Consider the following 15,038-nt stretch of genomic DNA (forward strand, 5'->3'; position numbering starts at 1 on the left):
AAACAAAAAGCCATTCTGAAAAGCACTATAGGTTAGTATAGTGTGCTAAGGAAAAGTGTGAAATCTCTCCAGCGTATTGTAGGTTTATTTTCCTACTTGCACTTTCAAGAGATTTGAAGAAAGGAGGAAAACCAGCTTGAAGTCTTGAAGCACCCCATGGGAGCTCCTGGGGCAGCTTTTGCAGAGATGAACAAAATGTGTACATCAAATGTGGAGGATCTGGGTTTGTTTCACTTACATAAAGGGTGGCATCCAATTAAGTCATACTCAAGAGTCTGCCCACAGAAATCTGTGGACTTAACTAAAGTCTACAGATTTCAGTGTTTCTGCTTCGAGTATGACAGTTAGCTATAAGTCAAAGAGCAAGGGATATGTTAACAGATTTTAAAAGCATTCAAACATGTAAATTTTTAACTTGCAGTCTGAAGTGATACTGTCTCCACTAAGAGCTCTGGCATATAATTCTGCTGATCAGGTAGCTTGGCTTGTTTCTTAGAGCTCAACAGGATTATGTAAGTTGAAGGAAATATGTTCCATTGTGGTAGTATTAATAACTTGCCATCTCTTCACGCTACACCAAAAATTCAGAGCTTGAAAGGCTACAAAAACATTAGGGCTGAAACGTATTTGCTTTGTATCTCTGCCCCCCCCCACCCTCCCATACACATGCCAAGTATTATTAAAACCCCAGACAGACGTTTTTTCTATTTCCCTCATCCATGGCTTATATGGCTTATATATTCACCCACAGCTTCAGTCAAGAAAAATTTGGTCCTTGCAAACAGAACCAGGCAGTCCATTTGCTACGTTTCCTGGTTCTGATTCAGCTGTAGCTGAAGTTGTTCCAAGTTTTGCTCTGTTTCAGACCATAATGGTTTAGTAGCCAATCTGTCACGCTTACACTGCTTTATTTCATGTGAGAATATTCAAATAATCCCTTACATTATGGCAATGATTTGCGCAGGAGAGAAGCATATTCATATTTGTTATACTGTATTCTGCTCTTAATCAAGGGACGCGGGTGGCGCTGTGGGTTAAACCACAGAGCCTAGGATTTGCCGATCTGAAGGTCGGCAGTTCGAATCCCCGTGACAGGGTGAGCTCCTGTTGCTCGGTCCCAGCTCCTGCCAACCTAGCAGTTCAAAAGCACGTTAAAGTGCAAGTAGATAAATAGGTACCACTCCGGTGGGAAGGTAAACGGCGTTTCTGTGCGCTGCTCTGGTTCGCCAGAAGCGGCTTAGTCATGCTGGCCACATGACCCGGAAGCTGTACGCCGGCTCCCTCGGCCAATAAAGCGAGATGAGTGCTGCAACCCCAGAGTCGGTCACGACTGGACCTAATGGTTACCTATTCTGCTCTTAATAAGGGATGGTTAAACACAGTGGACAATTGGTAGTAAAAGTTGCAGCATAGAGAAGGAGAGAAGGGAGGAAAACAGTGATGTATTTGACACAGGATCAGACCATTGGTCCATCTTACCCCATGCTATATCTACAGTGGTGCCCCGCAAGACGAATGCCTCGCAAGACGAAAAACTCACTAGACGAAAGGGTTTTCCGTTTTGCGTTGCTTCGCTAGACGAATTTTCCTATGGGCTTGCTTCGCAAGACGAAACGTCTTGCGCTTTTTTTTAAAGCCGCTTGAAGAGGCGCAGTTGTGACGGACCGTGCTTCGCAAGACGAAAAACATCGCAAGACGAAAAGACTCGCGGAACGAATTCTTTTCGTCTTGCGAGGCACCACTGTATCTACCTGTCAGGCAACAACTCTTGGGGATACTGGACATTACAAAATTATCCCTTCTGTGAGTTATGGCTGCTTCCAAGACAAGTTCTCAACATGAAGCTGCCTTATATTGTCAGACCATTGGTTATTCTGATTCAGTACTGTTTAGCCTCGGGTTGCCATATTTCAAAATGTAAAAACCAGGGCACCCCAAAAGTTGCTGAGTTTTCTTTTTTTATATATAGACAAAAACGCCTAAACATTCCAGAATTTAAAAAAATATATATAAATTATTTCTTAAACCCTTATTCTAAACTGATACTGTGAACTGTATCAGAGTCCTAAAGCATTTTTTCAAATACTTTAAAATAATTGTTCAGATTATGTCCTCGTCAGGACAGAAAACAGGTTACTGTTACAGATTGGTTCAGGTTTTGATATCAGTCCTAGGGCTTGAAAACCACCTGCTGAACGTTGCACCGTTGGGGTCTCCATTTTCGGCATGTGAATCATCTACATCATGATATGTGGATGATTGCGCCTTTGGGTTGTCAGAGAGGTTTCCGGCTGATATGATACTGCCACAGGGATCGGCACTCGCATTTCTCGTATGTCTGCTAGGTTTTGGTGTGTTGAATTGGACTAAAGGAATTTCGTTCCTTCTGGCCAAGAATTGGGAGTACGGTGGTGGATTCATACCGGGGAATAAAGGTTGCTTAGCTTTTCCTAGGCTGACGAGATAGTCATACTTGGGAGACTGGTAGACATCATAGCCATTTTCCAGGGTCCAATGTCTGAAAGTGCAGTCCTCATAACTGAAGAAGTGCTGAAGGAAGAAACAAAAACCACAATCAGAACAGTATTAACATTCGAGTGGAAAATGCTCATCAAAATTCTCTGCCTCAGATGTTGAATGGTGTCCGGGTTCTTACCACATATTTGGTATGTCTAAATGTCTTTACGATATTTGATTTCAACATTTTTTATTTTAGTATTTTTAATTGCATGTGCAATGGAATTAGCATTGGCAGTATTTTATAGATAACAGTGTTACTGTTTGACAGATTACAGCTTGTGAGATGTTTGGTACCTTCCAAACCATTCACATCTAAAACATTTGAACTCATGAGTTATTAGTCTTTCCCATTGCATTGTCAATGGTTCTTTGTTTTTACTTATTTTCTCTCTCTCTCTACCTTTACCAAAAATAACACAAAATAAAAAATAAATCCAGATTCTGCACAGAAAAATACCACATTCAAAACAAATAATGCTGGGGGGAGGGGATCAGAAATCCACAGAAGCAGAAAAGTGATGAAATCCTTTTTTTAAAGTGTGATAACTAAGCTTTATCAAATGGTTATATGTCCCGTGATAAGCTACCATTTAATAAATGGACATCTGGACTTTTTTGCAGTGAATAAAGATATAAAGCAGGGGTGAGAACCTCCATCTCATGAGCCAAATGTGGCTTGGCAGGGGTACCACTTTGGCCCATAGAACTATTCCTTGCAAACAGTGCCCAGCTGCCCTGGCATCTTCTTGCTGGTGTAGTGGGAGTGGGCCTTGTTCCAGGAGCACAGAGTGGTTTGCATTTAAACCACTGCTAAAATGGAAAGGAAAAGCTCCTTTTTAGCAGCAGTTTCAATAAAACATCAACCAGTGGACTAGACCACCCACTGGACAATTATCTGATGTCATTATGTCATAAGGTGATGGGCAGATGGGTTGTCTTAGGTAAAGGTAAAGGGACCCCTGACCATTAGGTCCAGTCGTGACCGACTCTGGGGTTGCGGCGCTCATCTCGCTTTATTGGCCGAGGGAGCCGGCGTACAGCTTCCGGGTCATGTGGCCAGCATGACTAAGCCGTTGGTCTGCAGGGGAAGAGATAAATAAAGATGCGCCCCCTCTTGCCTGCCCCAAAGCTTCTCCATCCCTGATATAAAGCAGCATACTTTGATCTGAAATACTTGTTGAGGAACATGCAGATTGGCAGTTGTTTGAGTGACTGCCAAGATTGTGTGCATATTTGTGGGTGGAAAGAGAGTTCACATCTTCCAAGTTTGGCGGGTGGCGCTGTGGGTTAAACCACAGAGCCTAGGGCTTGCTGATCAGAAGGTTGGTGGTTTGAATCCCCGCGACGGGGTGAGCTCCCGTTGCTCGGTCCCTGCTCCTGCCAACCTAGCAGTTCGAAAGCACGTTAAAGTGCAAGTAGATAAATAGGTACCACTCCAGCGGGAAGGCAAACGGCATTTCCGTGCACTGCTCTGGTTCGCCAGAAGCGGCTTGGTCATGCTGGCCACATGACCCAGAAGCTGTACACCGGCTTCCTCGGCCAATAAAGCGAGATGAGTGTCGCAACCCCAGAGTCGGTCACGACTGGACCTAATGGTCAGGGGTCCCTTTACCTTTACCTATTCTTAGGTTAACAGCCTCACAGGTATGTAAAGCCCTGGGTTTCACAATATCAAACTGAAGAGGGCAAATTGTGCAGCCCTCTGTGTTGTCTGTAGCACAGGTGTGGCATGCCGGTGGTGTTGTGCAGGCAGAAAGAAATGTGGGACATCCTTCATAAATCATTGTGTCTCGTAAGAACTGCAGGGGCCTGAAGGAAAACGATATCCCAGGCATAAGCGAAAGGGTAAAAGACAATGGTTTCCTTAGAAGTGCAGCAGAAGTGGCTTATTGCATTTCCAAGTTAAAGAATCACACTTTGGCTGTTGTGGCATGTGGCACCACTTGAAAGATGCCAGAAAAATTCATATGAGAACTCACCGATCCAAAGATATTGCCATTAATATCCATACAGAGGAAGCGCCCAGTTTTTACGCCATTTATCACCACATAGCCTGCACCTTCAGATTTGATCATCAGGGCACCTGAAATTTAAATGGTTAAACATTAGGAGATAATTTAATGCCGTAAACCAAAGATGACCATCTGGTGGCCACAGGGCAAGATCCAGTCCCAAAGTATTAAGAGTTATCTGACTAACCCTTCCATTTTTTAGTTGAGGTATGGCAAAAAAGCTTGCCCACAATTTTAATCGGAAGAGGAAAGTTCTAAGAAATGATAGTGTATTCTGTCATGCTATCACTTCATTTCGAATTTGGTTTACAATATGTATGCTAATATTTATATGTAATGCTATACTTCTGTACATGCTGAAATGTGCCGTATGAGGAGCTGGCCAATTGGCAAACCAACTCTTGTGTTACAAAGATGACTGCAAACGTGAGATTAAGGCTGGCAGCATTAACCCTGCCATGCGAGAATCCCTTGCAGATGACCGCAGTGCCTGGAGACGGGCAGTCAGGTCATGCATCCACAGCAGTGACCAGAGGAGAAATGACCACTGGGAAGAGTGCAGAGAGAATAAGCGCCATGGTGCATCTGCAACAGCACAGTCAGGAATCTTCCTCTGCCCCGGCTGCAACAAAACATGTCTCGCCTACATCCCATCTCTACAGCCACAGCAGGCACCGTAACCCGCCAACAGTTTGACCTCATTCCCAAAGGCACACTCCTTCATTGTCTCCTGAGACAGATGGATGCCAACCAGTCAACTTGGTTATGGAGTGGGAGCACTCAGTATGTACCCCCTAACCAGCAACCAGCTCTAGACTGTCTGAAGAACAGAACAGCCCCCAAGGCTATAGGACTGCAATGTGGAGCTTCTGTAAAGGTAAAGGGTAAAGGGACCCCTGACCATTAGGTCCAGTCGTGGCCGACTCTGGGGTTGCGGCGCTCATCTCGCTTTATTGGCCGAGGGAGCCGGCGTACAGCTTCCGGGTCATGTGGCCAGCATGACTAAGCCGCTTCTGGCGAACCAGAGCAGCGCACGGAAACGCCGTTTACCTTCCCGCTGGAGCGGTACCTATTTATCTACTTGCACATTGACGTGCTTTCGAATTGCTAGGTTGGCAGGAGCAGGGACCGAACCACTGGAGGTCACCCCATCGCGGGGATTCAACTGCCGACCTTCTGATCAGCAAGTCCTAGGCTCTGTGGTTTAACCCACAGTGCCACCCGCGTCCCAGTGGAGCTTCTGTACCTCCACCCTAATTAGTCCTGGCAGGCCTCTGAATTTGGCCCATAAGGACATTTTGAGCAAACCAAACCTATTGTCAGTCTAGATCTCTTAAGTGCTAAGATCGGAGAGGAGGGTCTCACCTAACTGTCAAAAAAAACCTTAGCAATTCACACCAATGACATCTCAACAAAACATTCCCCATAATAGGGTCAATGGTATATGTTATGAACTGCCCTGTGATCTTCAGATGAAAGGTGGTATACAAATTGAATGTATGTATATATGAATGAATGAATGAATAAAATGGCCCACAAAAGGCAGCCTCTCCCAGTGGAGAAGAAATAAATAAAACACTCAGCCTGCTTTTAAGGGTCTGTTTGGCATTTATGTTGCTTTTAGTACAGTGGTGCCTTGGCTGTCCAACTTTATCTATTTTGGGAGTCAGTCTGACTCCCAGAACTGTTGGAAAGCCAGGGCGCGGCTTCTGATTGGCTGCAGGAGCTTCCTGCAGCGTTGGATGTTCGGCTTCCAAAAAACGTTTGAAAACCGGAACACTTCCGAGTTTGTGACATTCGGGAGCCGATTTGTTCGGGACCCAAGCCGTTCAACACGCAAAGTACCACCGTATTGCATTCTTGGGTTGTGTATCTTCTTGCAATATTTATAAGAAAGTGTGTTCTAGAAATACTTTGACTAAAGTAAATAAATAAGGAAGAACATGGAAGGTTCAGATCAGATAGCTGATAGCCATACTCAGGTTGAACATCCACTCATTTCATGCAGGTCCCCTGCAGTATGAGAAATGCCCCAGCAGCCCCCCCTCCAGTCACAGATCTCTGTTGCCTTGTCTAGTTATGCCCTTAAATACTCTTTGTCTTGGAATAAACAGGCAGTGTTGTCTGCATTGGCTACATGTTTTGCAAGCTTTCTTCTTTTATAAGCCTCCCATATAATCTTTTTTGAAATGGGTATGATCCAGCCAACTTCCTTTGGTGTCATTCCCTGCAGGGAGCAATGAGGGCGCCAGCGCCACCTCCTGCTCTTCTGGAGACGATGGTTCTCCCCTGACGACAAAGTCTAAGGAAGTTTTGGTGCTGACCTTTAAAGCCCTAAACGGCCTCGGTCCTGTATACCTGAAGGAGTGTCTCCACCCCCATCGTTCTGCCCGGACGCTGAGGTCCAGCGCCAAGGGCATTCTGGCGGTTCCCTCGCTGCGAGAAGCCAAGTTACAGGGAACCAGGCAGAGGGCCTTCTTGGTAGTGGCACCCGCCCTGTGGAACGTCCTCCCATCAGATGTCAAAGAGATAAACAACTACCTGACATTCAGAAGACATCTTAAGGCAGCCCTGTTCAGGGAAGTTTTTAATGTATGACATATTAGTGTATTTTTGGTTTTTGTGGAAGCCGCCCAGAGTGGCTGGGGAAACCCAGCCAGATGGGCAGGGTACAAATAATAAATTTATTATTATTATTATTATTATTATTATTATTATTATTATTATTATTAGTGTGTTAGCTGCCTGTTGAGAAGGGAGTGCTGAGGAGAGCAGACAAGACGGGAGCTTAGATGAGCTCAGGGCCGTCTTAAGCATATCTGGCACCGTGGTGCAAAGCTCCCTCTGCCCCCCCATTTCCCAGAATTTTTTAGGGAGGATGGCGCTGTTGGCGGGGCTGGAGGAGGCGGGCAGCGGCTGGAGGGTGGCTCTGGCGGAGAAGAGGCGAGGGCTGGACGCGGCACCTCCCAGCTCAGCTGGCCACTTCGTGCAGTGGTGGCCATGACAGATGGAGGCTCCGGGCGTGGCGCTGCTTCGGCACTGCATGGCGGAGGCAGGCGACGGTTGTGAGCGGATGCTGGGAGGTGCCGCGTTCAGCCCTGGTGCCCTCCAGAACTTGGCACCCCAGCGCTCTGCGCCACTAGCCTCTATGGGTAAGTTGCCCCTGGATGAGCTGTTCCTGGTTACACACTTGGATAGCTTGAATAAATTGGATAACTAGATTCATGTTGCCACTGGTGTACCAGCTTGGTTGTAACTACAGTGGTATTTCGGGCTACATACGCTTCAGATTACATACGCTTCAGGTTACACACTCCGCGAACCCAGAAATAGTGCTTCAGGTTAAGAACTTTGCTGCAGGATAAGAGCAGAAATCGGGCTCTGGCGGCGCAGTGGCAGCAGGAGGCCCCATTAGCTAAAGTGGTGCTTCAGGTTAAGAACAGTTTCAGGCTAAGAACAGACCTCCGGAATGAATTACCGAAGTACTTAACCCGAGGTACCACTGTATTGTATTTTGATGATTGGGAAGCTATACGTGTTGCAAGTACAGGACAAACATTATCATTTCTGGTCCTGTCTGATGCTCTGGAGATAGCTCAGTCGGTAGAGCAGGAGACTCTTAATCTCAGGGTTGTGGGTTTGAGCCCCACGTTGCGCAAGAAGATTCATGCATTGCAGGGGGTTGAACTAGATGACCCTCATGGCCCCTCCCAACTCTACAATTCTATGATTCTAAGCCTCCCATATAGCATATAAGTGCATATAGCATATAAGTGCGGTTGGTGAATGGATGGCGGCTAACAGATTGAGGTTGAATCCTGACAAGACAGAAGTACTGTTTTTGGGGGACAGGGGGTGGGCAGGTGTAGAGGACTCCCTGTTCCTGAATGGGGTAACTGTGTCCCTGAAGGACCAGGTGCGCAGCCTGGGAGTTATTTTGGACTCACAGCTGCCCATGGAGGCGCAGGTCAATTCTGTGTCCAGGGCGGCTGCCTACCAGCTCCATCTGGTACACAGGCTGAGACCCGATCTGCCCACAGACTGCCTCGCCAGAGTGGTGCATGCTCTGGTTATCTCTCGCTTGGGCTACTGCAATGCGCTCTATGTGGGGCTACCTTTGAAGGTGACCTGGAAACTACAACTAATCCAGAATGCAGCAGCTAGACTGGTGACTGGGAGCGGCTGCCAAGACCACATAACATCGGTCTTGAAAGACCTACATCGGCTCCCAGTACGTTTCCGAGCACAATTCAAAGTGTTGGTGCTGACCTTTAAAGCCCTAAATGGCCTCCGTCCTGTATACCTGAAGGAGCGTCTCCACCCCCATCGTTCTGCCCGGACACTGAGATCCAGCGCCGAGGGCCTTCTGGCGGTTCCCTCATTGCGAGAAGTGAGGTTACAGGGAACCAGACAGAGGGCCTTCTCGGTAGTGGCGCCCGCCCTGTGGAACACCCTCCCTTCAGATGTGAAGGAAATAAGCAGCTATCCTATCTTTAAAAGACATCTGAAGGCAGCCCTCTTCACGGAAGTTTTTAATATTTAATGCTGTACTGTTTTTAACACTTGATTGGGAGCTGCCCAGAGTGGCTGGGGAAACTCAGCCAGATGGGCGGGGTATAAATAATAAATTATTATTATTATTATTATTATTATTATTATTATTATTATTCACTTATCCAAAGATAAGTATGAACGTACATATCGAGCGAAGGAATGCTAAGGCAAAAAGTGATTGGCTGATTAAAAACTTTTCACCTACTCTGGCAAGTTCATTGATCTTGAGGCATCACACCACATCTCCCTTTTTGCTAGACCCCGTGGAAAAGCAAAGAATCAATCATTTATTTGTATGCCGCCTTTCCAAAGTTCAAACCACGCTCAAGACGGCTTACAACACACGCAAAATTACGTAACTATAAATGTAACAGAAGTAAAAGGTAAAGGTAAAGGGACCCCTGACCATTAGGTCCAGTCGTGGCCGACTCTGGGGTTGCGGCGCTCATCTCGCTTTATTGGCCAAGGGAGCCGGCATACAGCTTCCGGTTCATGTGGCCAGCATGACTAAGCCACTTCTGGTGAACCAGAGCAGCGCACGGAAATGCTGTTTACCTTCCCGCTGGAGCGGTACCTATTTATCTACTTGCACTTTGATGTGCTTTCGAACTGCTAGGTTCGCAGGAGCAGGGACCGGTCAACGGGAGCTCACCCCGTCGCGGGGATTTGAACTGCCAATCTTCTGATCGGCAAGTCCTAGGCTCTGTGGTTTAACCCACAGCGCCACCCGCATCCATTGTAACAGAAGTAGTCATGAACAAAACATCGAGTACACAACCGAATTGAATTTTTTTCACATAAATCATAAGATCCAAAATAAAGATATAAAAAATTAACATCAACAACTCCCACCCCCAACAAAAACCCCTAAACAATACCTCTGCCCCAGTCTGTGTATGTGTGTATGCATGCTTCCTTGCAAGATTTGGTTGCCCCTGCCTGCTTGAAATGGTAAAAACCATTCTTCAAGAAGCCCTCCCTAGATTTGGAAAATCTAAGTAACTACTGGCCAGTTGCCAATATCCCCTTCTTGGGCAAGGTTTCTGAGCAGGTGGTTGTGGACCTGATCCAGATGTCTTGCAGGAAACTGGTCTTCTAGATCGATATCAGTTGGGGTTTAGGTCTGGCTTTGGCACAGAAACTGCTTTGGTCACCTTGTATGAGAACCTTTGTCTGGAGAGACATGGGAAACGTGTCCTTGTTAATTCTCCTCAGCCTCTCAGCGGCTTTTGATACCATCAACTATGGTATCTTTCTGGACCGATTGTTTGAGCTTATTACACCAATCCTGGCCCGATTGCACTGGCTACCGATTAGTTTCCGGGCCCAATTCAAAGTGCTGGTTTTGAGCTATAAAGCCACAAATAGCTCAGAACCGAAATATCCAAGCCTCTCGTGATATGAACCGGCCCAGACCCTGCACTCATCCTTTGGGGCCTTTCTTTGTGCGTCTCCTTCTTTCAAAACCAGGCCTAAACCCCAGTTGAAATGGATCTAGAAAACCAATTTCCTCCAAGGCTCCTGGTCCGGAGACATCACGAGAACAGCCCTTTTCTATAGTGGGTCCCCGCTTGTGGAATGAATATTTCCACTTACAAAATACAGGTTCTAATTTCCCCTAAAATTTGGAAAATGCAGACGTGTCCAGGAAACGCTCCCTGTCCTGTATGCAAAGCTGTGCTTCAATTTCTCTGCAGTGAAAGGAATGAATAAATCCATTTCTGTATATATTTGAAATTTAAGGCACGATGCAGTTGATGTTTATTTTTTTGACTGAATTGTGCTTTTAATTAGAGCTCAGTTTCTGGTTTTTCTTAATGGAAACAAACCATGGGCACGTTCTCTTTCTAATAAGTCTGCCACTTTTACAGATATTGAAATATTAAATCTCCATATTAAACATTAGGACTAGAGAGCAGCCCTGGGCTTCATGTTTCTCCACCTAAAATGGGATTAATAGTGGACTGGGTAATGCAGCTGTTATACTAATACTTCTAGGAAGCCACTAACTGCAAATGAAGGCAGCCCATTTTCCCTTGTTTATTCCCAGCATTCTTCCTCTGGAGGGGCAGGATGGAGGGAATGTCGTTTTAGGTCACATTTTTATCGCAAGCCTCCGCAGTTCGCACCTTACCAAACTATATGCAAACTCAAAGAAATCTGCCCTTCACAATCCACACTTCTCCAAACTTTGCCACACAGTTCTCCAAGCAAATAACGTGCACGGAAATGCTTATGTTGCCATCGATTTATTTCATAAAGTTTATACGCCTTTCGATTGTAAAAGAAACAAAGAACAAAACCCCAAAGCAGTTCACAAAAGGTTAGGTGCTTAGTTTCCGTAAGAATGCATAGATGAAATGAAAACAACATACAGAAATGAATCGTAAATTGCTTGGGGAAAAGTGTGGATGAGGAGAAATGCGGATTAAAATGCTGGCAAATTTTCACGAGGACTTTAAAAAAAAAAAAGGCAAGCGACGTAGTAATGCAGTGAACTGAATTTATTATTGGAAAAATGAGAAACTGAGAGAAACAGCTCCCAGCTCCCCTCAACCTTTCAGTGGTACTTACTGTAAACGGTTTGGTGAGGACTTCCATTCACATGGCCATTGGAGTTGATTTGCAGGTGGAAGCTGTTTCTTGCTGTGGACGTGTACAGGTGCAAGAGTCTGTCTGTGTTTCCCCAGTTCTGGTTGAGTAGCGGCGAGGCGTTGGGAAAAGCAGTAGCTGCCTTGCAGCCACAGGCGGCCAGCAGGATGAACCTCAGGAAGCTGCAGCGAGTGACCGGGCACATGGCTCTTCTTTCTGAGTGGCTGAAACCTGAAACTCGATCCGTTAATCTGTTCCTCCCTTCGCCTGTGTCTCCCTCTCCTTTGGAGTGAATCCTCACATAGGCTCCCTACAATTTTTGCAGCAGCTTTATAAAGGGCAGCGGAGTGACATGGGATCCCTTTTGTTTTGTAATAGCAATATTTTGGGAGTGTCCTGAGACCTCAACAAATCCAGGCGGGGGCAAAAAAGGAATGCATGTAGGTTTCTTAGGGGAGGTTACGCCGCTTCCAAAGTAAGCTTTTGGGCACTAATGACATGTTCAAATGTTATCTGGAAAAAGCCTCTGACATCACAACGCTTCCCACTGGTGGGATCAACCCATTCCTTTGTAAGGGAAGGATATTTTCATTCCTCCCCACCTTTCCGTGCAGCTGATTCTGTAAATATGTGGTGTCAGACACAAAATCTGAATATCTTGTTGGACCCTTTTTGACTCCCCGCTATGGCCCAAGGCAGGACGCAGGTAGCGCTGTGGGTTAAACCACAGAGCCTAGGACTTGCCGATCAGAAGGTTGGCGGTTCAAATCCCCATGACGGGGTGAGCTCCTGTTGCTTGGTCCCTGCTCCTGCCAACCTAGCAGTTCGAAAGCACATCAAAGTGCAAGTAGATAAATAGGTACCGCTCCGGCGGGAAGGTAAATGGCGTTTCCGTGAGTTGTTCTGGTTCACCAGAAGCGGCTTAGTCATGCTGGCCACATGACCTGGAAGCTGTACGCTGGCTCCCTCGGCCAGTAAAGCGAGATGAGCGCTGCAACCCCAGAATCAGCCACGACTGGACCTAATGGTCAGGAGTCCCTTTACCTTTATGGCCCAAGGCACTTCCAGCAAACCATCATTTGAACCATTTATGAGCTAGGAAGCTGATGTCCTCAAAGGGGCTAGACATATGGGTATTGGCCTCTCTATATCCTCTAAATCAGAGATGAGTGAGCTACCCATCCCACCTCCCCACTGCTGGTGGATTCACTGTGGTCCCCTCAGTCTCCCCCTTGCTCTGGAGCAGAAGCAGGCACCAGATAATCATGCTTCTCAGCAATTCCCAGAGCCAATCAGTTGGGCAGCTGAGAAGGGGGTATTACACAGTGTGATTGCTGAGATCCTACTGCTTTCCTACCTGTGAGATGTGTGTGTATCCAAGCATGTGAACTTCTCACTCACCATCCACTACCAAGTAGGGCCCTTGGTGCCAACAAGATTTCCCACTCCTGCCCCTGTGGGTGTCTAGACTCTGATGAGATGGAAATGAGGCGAAGAATCCGGATGAGCAATTGGAACGTGTACATTGGAGTTTTCAACACCCTAAGACCTTGCTTCGTCTGCAACTTGTCCTCTTCAGCTGTTCTGGACACAAGAGGACAAAAGTGTGGCGAGATGCTCTCATCAGCCCTGCCTGAAATGTCCCCATGCGCACTAGGCCTGCCATCCGACTTCTGATCATCTGTTGGCCCTCACCTGAAGAGGACTTTAGATGGATTAAGAGAAAATCCTCTTGCCCATTCTTTGGTCCTCTGTTGCAGGGATAAGGAATCTTATTCCGGGTTGGCGCCATCGCCGAATGGCGGACTCCCTCCGAGCTCCGGAGGGAGTCTGCTCGGCAGGGGCTGGGTCCTACCGCACCGGCGATGCGGGGACCCTTAAAAACCACGGCCACAAGGGCCGTGGACATGGAGACTCGGCTGGCACCGTCAGCGCCCTCCCGACTCGTGAAGGAGCCTTTTTAAAGGCTACGGATCGGGTGCCGGGGAGAAGCGTGGTGCTTTGAGTCCTCTGCTATCCCTGCCGAGCGCAGCCGCATGCCATCCGGCGGAGAGCGCTGACTTCTTCCATTGAAAATTCGGACTTTTTAACAACAACCCGTGAGTAATTTGGAAACTGGGTTTAAAAGGAGGAAAAAAAGAATTTCTTTTCGAATTGGACACGAGCGGGGGGGGATCCAAAAAGGAAGTCAGTCCCCCCCCCTATTGTAAACCTTCCAAGACAAGGACGGGGAAACCAAGGTCCAAAAAGATTTGTATTGCTGATGAAAACTAAGAATTCCACGATGGGGAATTATAAGAACTGTGCTGGAGGACGAATTGAGGGAGAAGAAACGTAACCCCCCCCCCCTGGGAACCGGGGTGATTGAAGAGAGAGCCTGGCGAAAAGAGTCGGAGATTTTGACAGCTGTCAAAGTAGCTGTCAAAGTCGGAAAGCAGAGAGGATTTTATTATGAGAACTTTGCTGGCTAAATTTGTTACAATTTGCTACAACTTGTTAAAATTTGGATACAAAATGGCGAAAACATGGATAACAATCGGACTTTTGGACTAGAGAAAACAAAGTTACAACAATCCCCCTAGAGGAGTTTCGGGACATTACAAAGATGGTTGTAAGTGGAAAAATACCATTGGAATTTTACAGGACTGGTTATCTTCTGGGAAAGCTGCAAAACGGAAATAATATTTTGTCTACAGGGTGTTCAGCTAAAGGAGACAATAGAATTTTCTATTGAAGAAAGGAAGGGACTGAACGCAAGTTTTTTGTTCCTGAATAACAATAATCCCTGCAGACTTACTAAGCTTCTGAATTAGAACGTTTCAGCAGCAGAACAAGAGGAAACTGGACTACAATTTGGAAAGAACAATGGGGGGAGCTTTATTTAAAGATCTGAAGTTAAGTGTTTTAAAAAATAATTATGAAAGGAAAAAAAAAAAAAAAAAAGCCAGCAAGGAGTTGGGGGAAACAGGCGATTTATGGATTGTAAGAATTCCAGGCGGATAACATGGTTTGGTGGTCAGGGGGAAATTAAACCGGGGACAGAGGGGGAGAACTAAAATCCAAAGGCTTGTCAACTTCTTTTTTTTTGAACTGGCTTTGTTTCATCTATTATACCTTTTATTTCTTATTTTCTGATATTTCTATTATGTGGGGTGTCTTTATTATTAAAAAAAAAAGGGAAATTGTGGAATAAAAATGGGGTGGGCCCTGGGAAAGAAATTTTTGGTTTTTTATTAAGGGTATTGATGAGGAATGTAGAAATTTTGAATTTGAATAATGGTCTAAACAAATTAAGTTTTTAATTAGAACCGAGAGCTTGTGGAGCCAACAACATGAAAAAGGAATATGGTAGGGGTGGGG

General features: G+C 46.1%; 2 protein-coding genes across 2 annotated transcripts in view; one reads left to right on the plus strand and one right to left on the minus strand.

Moving 5' to 3' along the window:
- The window catches only part of TIGAR (TP53 induced glycolysis regulatory phosphatase), a 23,783-nt gene extending 16,943 nt beyond the window's left edge, over window positions 1-6,840 (plus strand). Inside the window, exon 7 of the mRNA XM_081005730.1 lies at window positions 6,766-6,840. Coding sequence (XP_080861856.1) covers window positions 6,766-6,825 — 60 coding nt within the window. The 3' untranslated portion in view covers window positions 6,826-6,840. The remainder of the gene's footprint in view (window positions 1-6,765) is intronic.
- Window positions 1,630-12,331, minus strand: FGF23 (fibroblast growth factor 23). The gene is made up of 3 exons (XM_081005743.1): window positions 11,661-12,331; window positions 4,500-4,603; window positions 1,630-2,550 (listed from the first exon to the last, which is right to left on the minus strand). Exons 1-3 carry the CDS (start codon window positions 11,881-11,883, stop codon window positions 2,152-2,154), a joined length of 726 nt encoding a protein of 241 aa, XP_080861869.1. The 5' UTR covers window positions 11,884-12,331; the 3' UTR covers window positions 1,630-2,151.
- Window positions 12,332-15,038: the final 2,707 nt, after the last annotated feature.

Source organism: Podarcis pityusensis (assembly GCF_964106645.2).
Source record: "Podarcis pityusensis genome assembly, chromosome: 5".
Lineage (NCBI taxonomy): Eukaryota > Metazoa > Chordata > Lepidosauria > Squamata > Lacertidae > Podarcis > Podarcis pityusensis.

Coding starts and splice junctions, on each gene's coding strand:
- FGF23 (XM_081005743.1), bottom strand. CDS start 11,883: ATGTGCCCGGTCACTCGCTGCAGCTTCCTGAGGTTCATCCTGCTGGCC. Junction 4,604..11,660: donor TCCTCACCAAACCGTTTACA/GTAAGTACCACT, acceptor TTTAAATTTCAG/GTGCCCTGATGATCAAATCT. Junction 2,551..4,499: donor ATGGCAATATCTTTGGATCG/GTGAGTTCTCAT, acceptor TTCTTCCTTCAG/CACTTCTTCAGTTATGAGGA.